This window comes from Schistocerca nitens, chromosome 9, assembly GCF_023898315.1.
Source record: "Schistocerca nitens isolate TAMUIC-IGC-003100 chromosome 9, iqSchNite1.1, whole genome shotgun sequence".
NCBI lineage: Eukaryota > Metazoa > Arthropoda > Insecta > Orthoptera > Acrididae > Schistocerca > Schistocerca nitens.
In genome coordinates, this window is record NC_064622.1 from 235,181,255 (window position 1) to 235,201,242 (window position 19,988).

The 19,988-nt window shown below is 41.9% G+C and overlaps 1 protein-coding gene across 1 annotated transcript in view; it reads right to left on the minus strand.

Annotated features, from left to right (window-relative positions):
• LOC126204154 (tyrosine-protein kinase Abl-like) overlaps positions 1–19,988 on the minus strand; it is a 174,955-nt gene that overhangs the window by 72,536 nt on the left and 82,431 nt on the right. Inside the window, exon 3 of the mRNA XM_049938562.1 lies at positions 6,083–6,440. Within this exon, the coding sequence (XP_049794519.1) occupies positions 6,083–6,440 (358 nt within the window). The remainder of the gene's footprint in view (positions 1–6,082; positions 6,441–19,988) is intronic.

The following is a 19,988-nucleotide window of genomic DNA, read 5'->3' on the forward strand; positions in this document are numbered from 1 at the left end:
TCTCTGTATTTGCTGAAGAGATCCCTGGGAAAACGTTACTTGCCACTGGAAATCATTGCCATGGAGTGCATGATGGAGTGAAATAAGAAACAGATGATAATATCTAAGTTTCAAAATTCGACAGACAGTAGTCTTCAACCGGATTCACGACTTAATTGTCGAGTGATATTGTGGGTGTTACGGTTCTCTCAAGCAATGGTTGTTCGACGGAGCGTTTTTCGTGGTTGTACAGTTCTCTCGATGAAAAACTGCTGGACAACGCGAGAAAAAGGAGCGTGTGATTTCACCGTTTTTGGAAAACATCGGACACAAAATGGTTATAGCATTATCGACATTCCTTGCACTTTGTCCAAAAATGAAATCAAATTTAACTTTTCTCTTCCATCGAAACAGCTTGCGTTCTGATAACGCAATCAGCCAATTAAGGAACTGCTTTAAGGAATGAGTAACGACGTGAAGCAGTGAGATAAAGTCAAATAATGAATGAATGAATGAATGAATGAATCTTTCAAAACAGCTACATGGAAGAAAATGCGATACACTGAGACTCTTGCCTCCCACTTGTGTTCTTATGTTTATGATCCAATCCAATCTTCTCGAGATAACATTTTTGAACTCAACTGTGTTATGTGTTGTTTGCAGCACTATCTGTTCCTCAACAAGAGTGTTACATTCTAAAGTTACATACTTTTACCCGTAAAATACTATTCTACAACAAAAGAGGGATATTGCTACTTATGATTTCACCGTTGACCCACGCAAACCCCCCCCCCCCCCCCTCTAGTGTTGGGTAAGGGTGTTAACGTTAGTACCGCTGGATATTTTTAAAAATATTGAACTCGCATTCTCCCGTTTTTTTAATCCGATGCGAAGTTTTCTTCAATATTTCACCATCTCAAGATAAAAAAACTCACAGTGTGTATCAAGAGATTCTGTTTGATCTTATTATCACGTCAGTGAAATTGGGGTTTGACTACGCCAAGTGTTACAATAATTATCGATGTGTGTATATCGAAGTTTTAATTATTTAGTAATAACTAAAATAGTGGCATTTATGTAATATGGGTTATTAGAAGCTATGTACTTTAAGCTAGTCCTTCAGATGTATTACACTAATTACTCCAGAAAGAATTTCTAAAAAAGCAGTCAAAATAAGGATTAGTACTTTCGTCAAATAAGGTTTCGCAGGTTAGTTGCTGAAAGCTATCTCTCAGAAAACGTATTACGTCTTTACGAACGGTTGTGGCTTCCAATACATGTTAGTAAAGTTAGGGACAATTTATAAAAGAGAAACTAAATACGAAAACCTTAACCACACGTATGTTGTTGTTGTTGTTGTGGTCTTCAGTCCTGAGACTGGTTTGATGCAGCTCTCCATGCTACTCTCTCCTGTGCAAGCTTCTTCATCTCCCAGTACCTACTGCAACCTACATCCTTCTGAATCTGCTTAGTGTATTGATCTCTTGGTCTCCCTCTACGATTTTTACCCTCCACGCTGCCCTCCAATACTAACTTGGTGATCCCTTGATGCCTCAAAACATGTCCTACCAACCGATCCCTTCTTCTAGTCAAGTTGTGCCACAAACTTCTCTTCTCCCCAATCCTATTCAATACCTCCTCATTAGTTACGTGATCTACCCACCTTATCTTCAGCATTCTTCTCTAGCACCACATTTCGAAATCTTCTATTCTCTTCTTGTCCATACTACTTATCGTCCATGTTTCACTTCCATACATGGCTACACTCCATACAAATACTTTCAGAAACGACTTCCTGACACTTAAATCTATATTCGATGTTAACAAATTTCTCTTCTTCAGAAACGATTTCCTTGCCATTGCCAGTCTACATTTTATATCCCCTCTACTTCGACCATCATCAGTTACTTTACTCCCCAAATAGCAAAACTCCTTTACTACTTCAAGTGTCTCATTTCCTAATCTAATTCCCTCACATCACCCGATTTAATTTGAGTACTTTCCATTATCCTCGTTTTCCTTTTGTTGATGTTCATCTTATATCCTCCTTTCAAGACACTGTCCATTCCGTTCAACTGCTCTTGCAAGTCCTTTGCTGTCTCTGACAGAATTACAATGTCATCGGCGAACCTCAAAGTTTTTACTTCTTCTCCATGAATTTTAATACTTACTCCGAATTTTTCTTTTGTTTCCTTTACTGCTTGCTCAATATACAGACTGAATAACATCGGGGAGAGTCTACAACCCTGTCTTACTCCCTTCCCAACCACTGCTTCCCTTTCATGTCCCTCCACTCTTATAACTGCCATCTGGTTTCTGTACAAATTGTAAATAGCCTTTTGCTCCCTGTATTTTACCCCTGCCACCTTTAGAATTTGAAAGAGAGTATTCCAGTCAACATTGTCAACAGCTTTCTCTAAGTCTACAAATGCTAGAAACCTAGGTTTGCCTTTTCTTAATCTTTCTTCTAAGATAAGTCGTAAGGTTAGTATTGCCTCACGTGTTCCAACATTTCTACGGAATCCCAACTGATCTTCCCCGAGGTCAGCTTCTACGAGTTTTTCCATTCGTCTGTAACGAATTCGCGGTAGTATTTTGCAGCTGTGACATATTGAACTGATAGTTCGGTAATTTTCACATCTGTCAACACCTGCTTTCTTGGGGATTGGAATTATTATATTCTTCTTGAAGTCTGAGGGTATTTCACCTGTCTCATACATCTTGCTCACGAGATGGTAGATTGTTGTCAGGACTGGCTCTCCCAAGGCCGTCAGTAGTTCTAATGGAATGTTGTCTACTTCCAGGGCCTTGTTTCGACTCAGGTCTTTCAGTGCTCTATCAAACTCTTCACGCAGTATCGTATCTCCCATTTCATCTTCATCTACATCCTCTTCCCTTTCCACAATATTGTCCTCAAGTACATCGCCCTTGTAAAAACTCTCTATATACTCCTTCCACCTTCCTGCCTTCCCTTCTTTGCTTAGAACTGGGTTTCCATCTGAGCTCTTGATATTCATACAAGTGGTTCTCTTCTCTCCAAAGGTCTCTTTAATTTTCCTGTAGGCAGTATCTATCTTACCCCTAGTGAGACAATCCTCTACATCCTTACATTTGTCCTCTAGCCATCCCTGCTTAGCCATTTTGCACTTCCTGTCGATCTCATTTTTGAGACGTTTGTATTCCTTTTTGCCTGCTTCATTTACTGCATTTTTATATTTTCTCCTTTCATCAATTAAATTCAATATTTCTTCTGTTACCCAAGGATTTCTATTAGCCCTCGTCTTTTTACCTACTTGATCGTCTGCTGCTTTCACTACTTCATCCTTCAGAGCTACCCATTCTTCTTCTACTGTATTTCTTTGCCCAATTCCTGTCAATTGTTCCCTTATGCTCTCCCTGAAACTCTCTACAACCTCTCGTTCTTTCAGTTTATCCAGGTCCCATCTCCTTATATTCCCACCTTTTTGCAGTTTCTTCAGTTTCAATCTGCAGTTCATAAGCAAGAGATTGTGGTCAGAATCCATATCTGCCCCTGGAAATGTCTTACAATTTAAAACCTGGTTCCTAAATCTCTGTCTTACCATTATATAATCTATCTGATACCTTTTAGTATCTCCAGGATTCTTCCAGGTATACAACCTTCTTTTATGATTCTTGAACCAAGTGTTAGCTATGATTAAGTTATGCTCTGTGCAAAATTCTACAAGGCGGCTTCCTCTTTCATTTCTTCCCCCCAATCCATATTCACCTACTATGTTTCCTTCTCTCCCTTTTCGTACTGACGAATTCCAGTCACCCATGACTATTAAATTTTCGTCTCCCTTCACTACCTGAATAATTTCTATCTCGTCATACATTTCATCAATTTCTTCATCATCTGCTGAGCTAGTTGGCATATAAACTTGTACTACTGTAGTAGGCATGGGCTTTGTGTCTATTTTGGCCACAATAATGCGTTCACTATGCTGTTTGTAGTAGCTAACCCGCACTCCTACTTTTTTATTCATTATTAAACCTACTCCTGCATTACCCCTATTTGATTTTGTATTTATAACCCTGTAATCACCTGACCAAAAGTCTTGTTCCTCCTGCCACCGAACTTCACTAATTCCCACTATATCTAACTTTAACCTATCCATTTCCCTGTTTAAATTTTCTAACCTACCTGACCGATTAAGGGATCTGACATTCCATGCTCCGTACCGTAGAACGCCAGTTTTCTTTCTCCTGATAACGACGTCCTCTTGAGTAGTCCCCGCCCGGAGATCCGAATGGGGGGACTATTTTACCTCCGGAATATTTTACCCAAGAGGACGCCATCATTATTTAATCATACAGTAAAGCTGCATGTCCTCGGGTTAAATTACGGCTGTAGTTTCCCCTTGCTTTCAGCCGTTCGCAGTACCAGCACAGCAAGTCCCTTTTGGTTAATGTACAACGCCAGATCAGTCAATCATCCAGACTGTTGCCCTGCAACTACTGAAAAGGCTGCTGCCCCTCTTCAGGAACCACATGTTTGTCTGGCCGCTCAACAGATACCCCTCCGTTGTGGTTGCACCTACGGTACGGCCATCTGTATCGCTGAGGCACGCAAGCCTCCCCACCAACGGCAAGGTCCATGGTTCATGGGGGGAACCACACGTAGGGAAGTGATAAAGTAAATGCTACTAAAAGGATCGAAATGGAAACACTCGAATAATTTCCAACAACTTTATGTAGTGGCACGGAGCCTGTTATGTTACATCTGAACCAATTTTTACTACGTAGAATTTAGTATATGACAAACAAATCAGTTTTCATTTTAAGCAATAGATTTGGAATTGATCAAATGGTAGCAGTCGATCTTAGATTTATGAAGAAGTGGAGAGTTAGACCGAATAACCAAGTAGGGTATATAGAAACACCACACAAACTTCATAAAGATTCTAACCAACACCCCAGGCAAAAAAGAGGTGTGATTAAAACCTAGGTAGACGGGGCGTACAAAATTTGTGAACCGACTTATTTAAAAGATCAGGCTGAATACGTACGCTCGACATTAATGTAGAATGGTTATTCTAACAAAGAGATTGATAGAGCACTTCGCTATAGGGAGACAATCAGGATCAACGAGGCACAACGACCGCCCAAGGGGAAAGTTTTTCTTCCGTTTATTAGCAAGATTACAGATCTCATGAGAAAATATTGTACAAGTATGGTGTGGAAACTGCCTTCAGATCCACCAGGTACATAAAATAATTTTTAAGATAGACAAAAGATATACGACATCATTCGGCTTCACCGAGTGTTTATAAAGCTCTATGTAGTTGTAGACTGGTTTACATTGGCTCCACAAAACGAAGTGTAGTGTCAATACCCTTCGGATTGAAAACAAGATTCATTGCTGTCTGGGACATGTGGATAAATCTGCCAAAGCCGAACATGTGTACCAAAAGGGTGACAATGAAATAAAATTCAGAGAGATGAACGTCATATAGAAAACGTGGCATTATCGTGCGAGTATGTATAGGGAGGCTATTGAAATTGATAAACACCACAATAATGTTAACAGAAAAGATAAAGGTGTTAAATTAGTTAAAATTTGGATGTCAAAGTTGTACCGTAAGATTGACGATCGATTACATTCGATCAAGAATACAGATGTTACCAGAGAATATTTCGTAGCCGACGTCATGTGATGGACTGTGGCGCCCACTGCACTGACTATATATTCCGTGCTCCTTCGGCCACTGGTTGCATTTCGCCGCCTTGCCTCTGAATATATCTCCTGCAGTTGGAGATGAAACCTTAGGAGAAAGTTTCGTACGACTACCACACCCTCTCAGCCGGGAAGTTTCAAGTGAAGTCAGTACCGACCGTGAAACCCTACATTGTATGATCAATACGACTGGTAATATTACTGCTCTGTGTTGACGAAAGTTTGTGAGATTCCAGCCTACAGTCCAGAGTGGGTTGTGTACTTACCGATGGTAGTGAGCACGGTGAGGGAGTAGAGGAAGGCGCGCGCGAAGTTCCAGTCGTAGGGCGGCCCGGGGGTCCTCAAACCGCGGGTAACAGCCCCGGCGCCGCCCCCGCCCCCGCCGCCCCCGGCGCCGGTGGCCGCCGCGCGCTGCTGGAGCGCCGCCTCCTCGCCCAGGCGCTGCACCAGCTGCTCCTGGAAGCGAGCGATCTCCTGCGCCGCCAGCCGCGTCCAGTTGTCGCGGTACAGGATGTTGAGCGACACCGTGATGTCCCAGATGTTCTCCACGGTGCGCGCGCGCGACTCGTCGGCGGCGCGCTGCAGCCAGTTGCTGGCCGTCGGCCCGCCCCCGCCGCCCCCGGTTCCGCCCCCGATACCGGAGCTGCTGCTGTTTGCGCCGTGGAGCCGGCGCGATTGCTGTCCGCCGAGTGGTAGACCGGCACCGCCGCTCGATCCTCCGCCCTCGATGGCCAGGAAGACGAACGCGCCCAACAGCGTATACCTGTGGCACGATAAATGTTATACTTCTGCTGTCTTTTTCCTGTAGACTTCATCACTATTGGTAACAATAAATATCTTTACACTTGTGTAGAACACTTGTATAGAATCTCTGTTTTGTACAATATACGGAAACATGTACGGTAATGTTCAACAAAAAACCTACCATTTTTCTGGGAACATATTCATTCATAAGACTTATAATTTGACGACAATATCAGTAAATATTTCTTTCGCAAGTACAGTCTTCTTATGATCTGATGGAAAAGTAGAACATATTACGGTTATTACCCTACGAACTGTCCTAGTGGCCTTTGCGTTTCTCCACTGACTGTTCAAACTCTGTCTATATTCACTTCGCAAGTCTTTCTATTGGAAGCGTTTACCGCCGTAACCCAAGTAGAAAGATTGGAAGTAGCAAGGGTAGTAAACACAGTGCCACGGATAATGAATGCTTCTGAAAATTAGCTACCCAAGTAACCTTTTAACAGAAACTTTCAGATGTAGACCATGTCGTGTGTGGTGCTGACATTTGGCCGTTGTAACACTATGTACCAATCAGAAGACTATACAGCAAAGCTAATATGTATAAATAGGAAGTCTGAGTAATCTGTAGTAACTTTTGCAGTAATAATTGAATCGATTATTAGTACAAGGGGATAAATCCACAAAAATTGAGAATGCAGTTATCGTCGATTTCTGTTTATTGAGACACAGACTCATCGTCACGTCTTAGAAATGAAAGTGTTATAGGATTGAAATCATGCTGAACCAATCGGTAAATTTCGATTAATTATTCTGAAGATAATGTTAATAGGAATAGCTCAGAGTTTGAAGTTCAAAATAAGAAAACGAAAGAAAAATCAGCTTGGGTATGTTTTTAATACAGAGATATACAATATGAACACATATGAAGATATGTTTTATTGTTGTCATGAGGGCCAAGTTAAGAAAGGTCCTAATGACGTGTGAATATTTCTGTATCATTACATTGTGAACTTAGTCCCCGAAAACGTAAGAGATCATCACGTGTTTAGCAATGCAAGTGGAGGCCAAAATCAATCGGTTGTAAGAATGTTGTTGTTCATACCAGACTGGTACAAAATTGGTAAAATTATCGGTAGAGGGCACTCTTAGTTGCCACCTGACAGCGACATAAATGTCATAAACAGATGCTAGTAAATGTGCGACCGCGTGCTTATTTCAGATCAGTATCTGTTGCTTACCATCAAATGCAGCGGCCGTGATTGCACTCCAATTTATGCAACAAAAACAAGTGAAATAGCGAATTTTCAGACATGGTGAGTCCCTTTAAAGAGAAAGGTCTTCGTTTCACCCTGAACAATGCAAAGAGACTCTGGAAACAGCTCTCATTATCTATTGGCCCTGAGTAGTTTCTGTACTACGAATGTTGATCATAAAAGGTAGGGCAAGTACTTGCTAAGCCCTATATTGGACTCGAAGTCCTTACCTTCTCATTAGTGAAAGTTTGGACATATTCTCCAGATAGAACAATGATCATCCACCAAGAGAGGCATGCGCTGGGAAAGTTACCATAAAGAGAAAGAAGAAACATGAAATTGAGAGACTACTGAAATACACTCCTGGAAATGGAAAAAAGAACACATTGACACCGGTGTGTCAGACCCACCATACTTGCTCCGGACACTGCGAGAGGGCTGTACAAGCAATGATCACACGCACGGCACAGCGGACACACCAGGAACCGCGGTGTTGGCCGTCGAATGGCGCTAGCTGCGCAACATTTGTGCACCGCCGCCGTCAGTGTCAGCCAGTTTGCCGTGGCATACGGAGCTCCATCGCAGTCTTTAACACTGGTAGCATGCCGCGACAGCGTGGACGTGAACCGTATGTGCAGTTGACGGACTTTGAGCGAGGGCGTATAGTAGGCATGCGGGAGGCCGGGTGGACGTACCGCCGAATTGCTCAACACGTGGGGCGTGAGGTCTCCACAGTACATCGATGTTGTCGCCAGTGGTCGGCGGAAGGTGCACGTGCCCGTCGACCTGGGACCAGACCGCAGCGACGCACGGATGCACGCCAAGACCGTAGGATCCTACGCAGTGCCGTAGGGGACCGCACCGCCACTTCCCAGCAAATTAGGGACACTGTTGCTCCTGGGGTATCGGCGAGGACCATTCGCAACCGTGTCCATGAAGCTGGGCTACGGTCCCGCACACCGTTAGGCCGTCTTCCGCTCACGCCCCAACATCGTGCAGCCCGCCTCCAGTGGTGTCGCGACAGGCGTGAATGGAGGGACGAATGGAGACGTGTCGTCTTCAGCGATGAGAGTCGCTTCTGCCTTGGTGCCAATGATGGTCGTATGCGTGTTTGGCGCCGTGCAGGTGAGCGCCACAATCAGGACTGCATACGACCGAGGCACACAGGGCCAACACCCGGCATCATGGTGTGGGGAGCGATCTCCTACACTGGCCGTACACCACTGGTGATCGTCGAGGGGACACTGAATAGTGCACGGTACATCCAAACCGTCATCGAACCCATCGTTCTACCATTCCTAGACCGGCAAGGGAACTTGCTGTTCCAACAGGACAATGCACGTCCGAATGTATCCCGTGCCACCCAACGTGCTCTAGAAGGTGTAAGTCAACTACCCTGGCCAGCAAGATCTCCGGATCTGTCCCCCATTGAGCATGTTTGGGACAGGATGAAGCGTCGTCTCACGCGGTCTGCACGTCCAGCACGAACGCTGGTCCAACTGAGGCGCAAGGTGGAAATGGCATGGCAAGCCGTTCCACAGGACTACATCCAGCATCTCTACGATCGTCTCCATGGGAGAATAGCAGCCTGCATTGCTGCGAAACGTGGATATACACTGTACTAGTGCCGACATTGTGCATGCTCTGTTGCCTGTGTCTATGTGCCTGTGGTTCTGTCAGTGTGATCATGTGATGTATCTGACCCCAGGAATGTGTCAATAAAGTTTCCCCTTCCTGGGACAATGAATTCACGGTGTTCTTATTTCAATTTCCAGGAGTGTATATCGCAGGTCCACAGTAGCAAGTCTTTTATAGCCGCCTTAGGAATGGCCTTCCACATAAGTGGATAAAGATGACTAAACAGTGACCATTCATCTTTTATAACATGTTTCGTATTCATTTTGGATTGAACTTAAGGCAGTTTTGTGAATAGTTACTATTAATTTAATATTAAAAATATTCGGTGATTTAGGATCTAATGCACTAAGGAACAGTTAAGCAATTTGGTTGTCATTTAAATGCACTTCATAGCATTATTGTGTATGATTATAAAGCATTTTACTGTGTAACAGTACACTCAACATAGACAAATTTGCTTTATATTACATTTATTGCGCTCGAGAAATTGTCATTCGTTAATTGTAACTTCTTACCTTTATGTAATTTGAATAAAAGTCTTAAAATGTATTTGTTTTCTCGCTTATTTATATAATGTGAGATCTCCACGTGATAGAGCTCGCCATATAAGCTACAAACATTTTTCATACTAGGAAATATTAGCATTCCACATTTCAGAAAATGAGCTTTTTCAAAAGGCAGGAAGAAATTCACCGTCAAATTATGAAACAAGGTTCTGGAATATTTTTTCTTCCTACTGACTAATTTATCAAGCGTGAGTTATCGCATTTTAGAAGTAAGTGATTAAATTGTGGTAGCAGCGTACGTCAGAAATCCTTACCCTACGACGCTGCAGAATATTGACTCGACTTATTATCCAGATCTAAATCTGTTGACCTCTTCTCTAGCAACGCTTCAATAAGTTATGAAAAGTGACAGTGGATTTGGACCAAGACTGACAGAATAGACGAAGATCTTTGCACTGCAGTAGGTATTTCCGAGATGGAGGCGGGCACAACAGAATTTCCTATCTTAGTTTGCACCGTTAGTGTAAACACAATAATGAAATTAGAATTAATTTAATACCTTCAGTGGCCGACGGGCGTTGATACATATCAACGTGGACAGGTGAAAATGTGTACTCGGAGCGGGACTCGAGCCCGGGACCTCCCGTTCACATAGCAGACGCTCTATCCATCTGAGCCACCGTTGGGCAGAGTATAGTGCGACTGCAGGGACTACCTCGCGCACGCCCCCCGCGAGGCCCACATTCTCACCTTTTGTGTCCACGCACTACATTCGTAGTGTCCCACCACAAGACACTCATTACTCGTGGAAGACATTCTTACCAACTCCCGTAACAGTTCGGGGAATATGTGTGCATCCGCACAGAAGAAGAAAGTCAGGGCCGGTATTGCCAGAACTATATATTTATATGGATATGGTGTCTGTTCTTTCGGACATGTCCGAAAGAACAGACACCATATCCATATAAGTATAAACACAATCACAGTTCGTGAAGGTATGTTTCGTCCATGCAACTAATTGAAGGCAGTTTGTTTATTGTCATGCGCGTCTTTTATTTGTGAAGCATCTTCAGTGGCCTGTAATACATGATTGTTTTTATATATAGAATAAACGTATATGTGGTAGATACAGACTGCAGGAGTCAGAGGTGTGTGTAGCCGTCCAGCACGCAGGAGATCAGACACGTTGGCGCAACCTTACTACGATGACGACAGATGCCTCACGCCGAATGATTGTGTTTTTGTTAACTGACAGGTCTCTGTAGGCGTTCTGCAAGCGCCTATGTATATCTCCGATACGAGCACTTTGGTTTTCACCGAAAGATAGTCAATGACAGATCTCTACTTCGAACGCTCCTTTGTTACAGACGCCATTTTGAAGGCTATGTGTAGCGCCGCTACCCATCGGAATTTCATGAAATTGTAGGGGTTGAAGCAAATATATTCCATCATGTAAGACAATACACTCCGCAATTTTTCAGCAGAAACTGGCAGAGAAAAAAATCTGTTGCATTACTTACTTAACCCTGAAGACGCATGTTGTTTGCATTGCAGTGCTGGATCATGCATTATCTTGCTTGAATATGCCATTTGGTAGTGTGGTCATGAAGGATGTGACGGAAGATTTTATCGCCTTGGCATACACTGAAGAGCATTTGTCTTTCCTTCAAAAATTACCAAATCAGTACTGTTGTCATATCCAAGGGTCTTTCACACCGTGACTCGAGGAACTGTATGAATTTGCAGTATTGCTGCTTCCTGTGACCCATCACGGACCCGTTGACATTGATTTCACAGCCACAAACAGAGGCGAGACTCATCGCTGAACAGAAAAGAATGACATTCGATATCGTCGATCAATCTGTCTCTGCACAATGAAATTCGTTGTTTTCAACGGTACAGTGTGTAATGGTAATTGAATTACGCAACCATTACGGCACCTCACCTGAACCTCTCCATACCAGCAATATTCTACTGTGTTTCTATAAAGTAGTTAACATATCTATGAGACAACATTCAGATTTTATTTTTTTAATGTAGAGGTACTTTGATTCATCGATGATATTATTCGTATGTGTATTCTTTCTTTTGTCACTATGATCTTCGACGTACTTGTAACTCTGATTTTTGGGCGCGTAAGCGATTATTAGTTAGTTAGAGAATCGGACCTTGAGAAAGTCTAGTCTTGGACGTCAATATGAAAAGACGCATTTTGTAGTCAGCTTATAAAATGTGAACTTTAACAGTGAGGAAGATGTTTTCAAGTATGTTTTGTATTGTGAAGTGATGTTTTGTGTGTTACGTGATATAGCAACAAAAGCAATAACTTAACTTCGGAGTGTTGATTATTTTTTTACATCACCATTGTGCTAACTTTGTAAGGTTTAATCTTAAAGAATGGTTTGTAAAACACATCTATAAAACTTTTGAATATAGCAGAATAGAACCTAGGCCTCTTAGCATCCGAGATTCGAGTCATCACCACCTAGATTTTCGACGATTGAGCCATGATTTCACAACGAGACCAGCGTGAGAAATACGAAAATATGAGTGCCTAGTTTATTCATTATTACATGAAATGACCTTATTAACTATGCTCTAATGACACCTGCCACATAATAACTTTGTTGTTGCCCGAAAATGCAGTATTTAGCAGCGTGAGCAACACCACAATCATGATTGAATTTTGACCTTTGTTGTGGTAGGGTTGTTAGAAGTGCTATCGGTAAACAGTCAGCACCAACTCCAGTGCTCAACCCAGGTTTCCGTAATCAATTCCTGATAACGCTATGCCTGTAACTTATGGCTGTGTTTAATTCGTGTCATGGTATAGGTAGTGCTTCTGCAAGGTTCAATGTTTACTCTTCTTGCCACACTGCTGTTCTGAGTCAGTCTCGTCGCCTCCAGTTCTGCAGTTATTACAGTACGACGAATTGTTTGTGCGATCTGTCAGTATGATGCTTCCAAATACCTCATTCCAATGATATAACGATTCTCACAATCCGAAAGCTGGGTGTTTCTGCACGTGCATGTCCTGTGGGCAAGTTTACTACGACCGACACCTGATATGTTCCAGTGATGGTAGACACACGCGACAGCCGTCATGTATTCACCCCCATTCTTCATCTATAAGGGGCGTTTAAAAAGAAACGAGCCGGAGGCATAATTACAGAAAACAGTACCTGTATGTCAGAAGTATTGACCCTGGATGTTGAGACACTTGTCCCACTGTGACACAAGATGGTTAATGGCTGTCTCTTAGAATTCCCGGCGCTGCGATGTTAACCATTTCCGCACGTACAGCTGGACGTCGTCGTCGGAGGTGAATCGTTTGCCCCCTCAGAGCCTTTTTAAGGGAACCAAAAATGGCCTAATAACAGGGAGAGCGGTGAGAACTTTATGGAGGGTGGCTGAAAACCTCCCATTTGAATTTTAGCAGGAGTGCCGCGACTGTGTTATCCTAATGAGGCTTTGCATTGTCAGGGAGCAGAATGACACCACAGGTGAGATTGCCTTGTCGTTTGATTTGATCGCTTGGCGAAGGATGGTCAAGGGTGCGAGTAACGCTGGGTATTCACTGTTGTCCCGTGCTGCAGGACGTGAATCAGAAGGGGACCACCTTGCTCAAAGAAGAACGTCACCTCAGACGACGACGTCCAACTGTACTCGCAGAACTGGTTAACATCGAAGCTCCGGGGATTTTGTGAGACAGCCATTCACCGCCTTGTGTCACAGTGGGACCAATGCCTCTACAGCCAGGGTAATTACTTCTAACATACATGTATTCTTTTCTGTAACTATGCCTTCGGCTCGTTTATTTTTGAACACCCCTTATATATTAATGGCGTTTCCTGAAAATAGGCTGGATATCCCACAGACATTGAAGTGCTAGAGTATCACTTTGGTACCATTCGGTCAACGTTTTCATGATGCAATAGATTCCGTTTCCACCAGTGTATAAGCAACGACCCATGAACTCCAGATGTAACTTCAGTGTACTCCAAGGGTGGCCACTGTCCACTGGGATTATTAAACTACAAATTTACTGAAAACGTAGTTGGTAGAGATCGAGAGATAGTCCTGTTGCAGAGGGAAAGAAGAAGTGAACCAACTGCACACTGCTGAAGGGGCTGTCCTCTCATTGGCCTAAGCAGACTAAGTGAATCCACACGAAGGTATAGTAGCCCATTTCCTTCCTAATACTGCGACACCTGCACCAAACATCAACGGTGAGTTACGGAGATATTTATTTTACTCTAACTCGGGGTGTACAACGCTGTCTGTTCAACTAGGAGGGACCTAACTTGCTGAATATAGTCCGTATGGAGTAAAACATATCTGAAACTCGATACCTCCAACGGCCTAAAATATTTCTCTCACAAATTAAGTTACGCGGCCTTCACGGTGGTCAAATTTATACGTTTCCTAAGAAGACGATAACAGTGATATCATGCGTGTAAAGAGCAAATCTGGTGTGACGCATTTGGTGCCTAAGTGGAATTTATGCATGGTCAAAACGATGAACCACCTGCGACGTATTCATTTATGTCCGGCACTTTTCAAGAGATGGCCAAAAGTTTGCGACCTGTTCAGCGTAGCGCATTCTAACGCAACGCATCTAAGTAACGTATTTCCAGTTAGACGATTCCAAATCAGAAATACGTATGTGAAGGCCTGTCGCTGGACAAAATATCATCGAGGCTTAAATTTCCTTCCAAGTGACAGCAGCTTGAAGTCAGACGACACGAAGTCTGTGACACGTATGTACAGGGTGCCCGTCGTCAGGAATATTTTCTATGAAGTTTCGGCAGATATTTACAATTTAATCATCGCAATGTGTATCTGCTGATAGCTCAAACAAACATTTCTCATATCGTCTTTCCTGCGACGCCCAGTTCCAACTAAAAGCGTCAGTTGGTTTGTCATTACAAACAGAATGATTTTTAAAGCGAGGTTTTACATGCTCATTCTATAGAGCGATCCGAAATAAGTCTAGTGCGATATTCGTTTTGTCGATATGTATTAATAGGGACACTAAACCACCCTGAATAATCAGTACTCCAGCAGGGACGACACCGCCTTGACACGCGCTAATTGCTACCTCCATGCAGCTCTGTCGCTGCTGGTTATACGCTACGTTTTAATATCCGCGTTAATAAACACCGATAAAACGAATATAGCACTAGACTAGTCTGGGACTGCTCTATCGAATGGCTCTATAATATTCCACTTTAACAATACTGTTGTTTGTAACTACAAACAAATTGACGCTGTCCTTCGAAACAGTGCTTTGCATTTAAGATTTGATGAGCAGTGTGTGTTTGGGCTGCCTTCAGCTTCACACTGAAATACCGACATTGAAAATACCTGCTCAAATACCAGTGAAAATAAAAAAAATTCTGTGCGCGTGCGCGCCTCTAAATACTTCTCAAATATTTGCATTAATTCAATAAAATACATTCATGTAAAGCCTACAACTGACGTTCTTTTTATTTGGAACCAGAGAGGATGTGCCGCACTACGGTTAGGAGAGACACCTTGTATAGTTGAATAATTCGTATTTCTAACCCCTCAGTTAATAGATAAGTTTTAGGTTCCAACTCAGGCCAACTCTCACTTAGTGTTCCACGTGATAATGCGATAAAATCTTCATAGTGTATCACAGTAACTTCTTTAACCTGTGAAATCAATAAAAACAACTCCGTCTTGGGAAAGACTGGCCGAAATCATTCCTCAGTTAAAAATATACCTCACACAGTATTCCTTCGTACAAGGCCACAAGGTTACACCAATTTGTTGAAACAGATTCTTGTATCTCGTACGATGTGATGAACCTACATGTAATATATTACAAATTGGCACACAACATCTGTAGTAATGTTAGGTCGTCATTAATAGTGATTATGAAAACTAAACTCCATCCGAACAGACCTCGCAAAGCCCATTGGTACCGAGCGACCGTCCTGTCATTCCCAGATGACAGGCGTCACTGTATGGCAATATAGTGGCGCAAGTCGTCAGCACACCGATCTCCCGCTCCGCGTCAGTTTTCGTTCTCTATCAAGTAGCTCCTCAATTGGCCTCACAAGTGCTGAGTGCACTCCGCTTGCCAACAGCGTTGTCCAGCCCGACAGCGCGACTACCGCGGCAAGATCGTTTACTTCACGTAGATTATTTTCAAGTAAATATTGCCTCGTTTTACTGAAACCATCAACTATTTAACCGACGAAAATAAAGGTAAAGCCTCCTTAAAGGATTATATAAAGACCAAATGTTTTTAGTTGGTGATGAACTATGGAAAAGAAACAGCATTCGGAGTGGCCGCATCACAAGTTTCAGCTACATACGCTCAACGCGACTAAAAGGTCATACGGAAGAAATTATCTCCCTGTTCTGTTGGCTCCTGACGTAGGTTTTGTTCATTATATGACAGTTTTTCTTAAAGTATCAGCGTCATATCTACGGCGACAACAATTTCTCCTCAGCGATATGTATAGGGTTGTACTGAATACATAGTTGTTAGGAATGACTTCAATTCCTATTTTTCTCTCGACCTCTGTGTTTCTCACGCATCATTTTCTATTTTAACTGTCTGATACTCACAATTTGTAATTTATCGTTTTACCCTCGTATTCATTACTTTATTCACTAATTTATTAACGTCTATCAATTTTAAACAACCTAGAGCAAAAATATTAAACACAACACTTACTGTATTCAACGATGATTAAAAAACATACAGTAAACTGGCTGTAAGAAACTGAGAATAACAAGCACTGAGTTAAATGTAGCTAACTGGGATTTACAAATACAGATAATTCTCTCCGGGCTCCAATTCTAGGCATGATACTCTCTGCCTTCTTCCTAAAGATTCATTCGCGTTCTGTGTACACTGCTTATTTTCAAGCTCATTTCCCAGTTCAAAGTTTAAGGAAGTTATAAGAATATATTTTCTCGCTGCTCGCACTTTTCACTGGGAAGAATATTTTAAGAAACTTACTCACCGAGAGTAGAACTACTTAGGGTAGCGGTGTTCTTTGCTTCAAGAAACTACACTTAGGAAATAAGAAACATTCAGCAGTATATCTGTGAAAATAAAAATATTTACAGATTTGTATTTAATTGAAAGCTGGTAGAATTTGCTTGACGAGTACGGCGATCGATTGGGAAGATTCCGGTACATTCTGAGATGTTTTAGTGCTGTGTGGAAAAATATAGTTCTTACGGGAATGGTTCAAATGGCTCTTAGCACTACAGGACTTAACTTCTGAGGTCATCAGTACCCTAGGACTTATAACTACTTAAACCTAACTAACCTAAGAACATCACACACATCCATGCCCGAGGCAGGATTCGAACCTGCAACCGTAGCGGTCGCGCGGTTCCAGACTGAAGCGCCTAGAACCGCACGGCCACTCCGGCCGGCTCTTACGGGAATGATCAACTCTATTCTTTAGTAGTAAATCAGCTAGCTGGTTCAAGTAGGCAACGAGAATTAAATATAGAGTAATCAGTTGTGCAACTGAGAGGTACTGATATAGAAAATAGGTGCAGTAACAATTCTGGTTGCTGGTGTAAACGCCGTGCACTCAGCCAAGGGCAGCTGTACGAGGAACTCTTTTTAATAGCGTGGCGTAAGTCACGCCCCAGGCTAGCCACCGTCATGGTCATGAGACGGTGGTGACCCTGGGTGCACACCTTCCCAGACTTCCTACCCTTACTTGATCAACCAGACAGGAGATCCCATATGGCTGTTGTTGATAGATATAATTTACAAGCCATGACAGTAACTGAGTAAAATTTATTTATTCAGGAAGTTATAAATTTAATGGGATAAAGCCCACAACATTAAGGAACAGAGCCAAGAGGATACTATTGTCTCCCTAAAGCCTCAGCCAAGCTACGATGCTCCTGCTTAGGTGGGAGGTGCCGTACTTTTGCCGGACCATACTTCATTAAGATGTTTACTACTATCAGGTATGGAGCCTTTGAAAGATTTACTCGCTTTAGCTTTCAGGATCAAAACACTTTAGCAAATAAGTCTATGTAAGCAAAATGTCCCTCACTACTTAACAGAGGCCCCATATTCGTGAAGATTGTTTCGCCTTTAAAAAAAGGTCAAACTTTTGAAGGTAAATAAAAGCTGTATGGGGTGGTATAATTTTTGGACAGGAGCTGAGTGACTCCAAAAGCAAAGTCTGGTCATATCGCAGTTCAACGAAAAGAATGTCAGGCCGCTTGGCGCTTCAACAATTTCAGCTGTGGACGCCAAGAGATGTTCAAGCACATTAGCTGATTTACTAAACTAAAATGGGTTGTGCGATCCAAATGATGTAATAGTAGCAGCAATTAAAAGAAAAAAGACACAGAATTTAGAATGGTTCTTTTTTGTACCGTTTACTTTGATGTTTGTAAAATTGTATCTTTATTTTACCTTTCCTTTTTCTTTATGTATTTCAGTATTCTTCTCTCAGTAAACCACGAACTAGTGGTAAAGGCCTTAATTACATATTTAGGAGCATTAAACCTTCTAGCGATATTTCCTAGAGCCTAAGACAGATGCTCCGGACTTGCAGGTATTTATATTCACCAGCGAACCATTTCAAGGGATCACTCTGTGCTGGAACAGTTGTTCCCAGCACTCTTAGATCCGTGAAATGGTGAATGGTACAAAATCATACTTTCTTCAATTTTTGTAGTAGATAACACATAGAGAATTTTGCGAACAGGGGTGTAGTTTTATAACGAAAATTCCCATCTGCAGACCGAATTTCTAAAGCCTTAACGTCGGAAATTGTTGACAACAAAATCATATTTCCTGGAGCTGAAATGGTTTCTAACGAGCAAATATTTTGAATACTACTTAGCTCAGGTAAATTTCGCAGAATTTTCATATATATCCAACTGTCAATGCAAATACAGTTCATGTTTATAGTCTGCAACGAATGTTGCAACTATTGGTGGCATTAGGCTATGGAAGAGCAGGAGCAAGATGAATGGAAGATATGTGAGGAATGGTTAGCTGCGAAAGATCAAAATTATTGGAAACTGTATGTTGGTCATAAGAGAAATGAAAATGACAAAAAAACCCAAATATGTGTCCTGGGGAAATGTTACACAGAATAGTAAGACTTACATTATGTCAAATTGAAGTGAAAAAAGAACTTGATATATTAAGACATACCGCCCTTGCAAATGATTATGACAAAGATATAGTTAATTCCATATATAGCAAAACTAAAAGGAAGATAAAAAGGAGCGAGAAACGGCAGGTAAAACCGACATCCGAAAAGGATAAGTACGCCACTATGAAATATAGAGGCAAAACATCAGATAAAATCGAACATATATTCCGAAGAAACGGGTTAAAATTGCATTTAGTACTTCTGATAATTTCAAAAGACTAGTGTGTCATAACTTTCCACGGAAAAGCAATAAATATAGTAAAGCGGGGTTCCATAAAATACCATGTCATGAATGCGTAAAAAGCTATATCGGACAGACAATGAGGTAAGGATGAAGAACACCACGTATCCCAGTATTAAGACAGTTCTAGGCTTACAATGCAAGAGGAGGGTCATAATATTGGAAAAATCGACGAACAGCTTCAAATTCTACACGAAGTTACAAAAAGTAAACCATTAGACAATTTCGAACAACTGGAGATTTATGTTACGAGACGCAGAGAACCTGACAAACTCCTCAATGAACCGAATGAATTTGCAACAGTAGCATCCTTCAACATTTACGACAATCTGTACACCTGAGCGAATCGTTTTTTATTACGTATAGCAATGGTCTCTCCTTGTTCTGAAATGTTATTTGACTGACTTAACGATCTGTTCTGTAATTTTAAATTTTATATACATTTGACCTAAATATTAATAGTAAATTTGTCATATTTTAGACTTTTGAAAAACAAAGAGTACCGTATAGAGGACGCGCGCATCCAGCGCAAAGACGGGGAACAAATTCCAACAAATATTTATATGTATATAAGACCGGTGTTTTACATTTAATAGCTAGTTTGACAACGTATGAACCTGTGTTTAGTGTATGGCACTTTTAGGTATGAACTATATATATTTCGCATAAATTCAGTTAGATCACTATTAAGCCTGGTTAAATATTGTACTTATTTTTAGGTTTTAGTATACATTGCTTCCT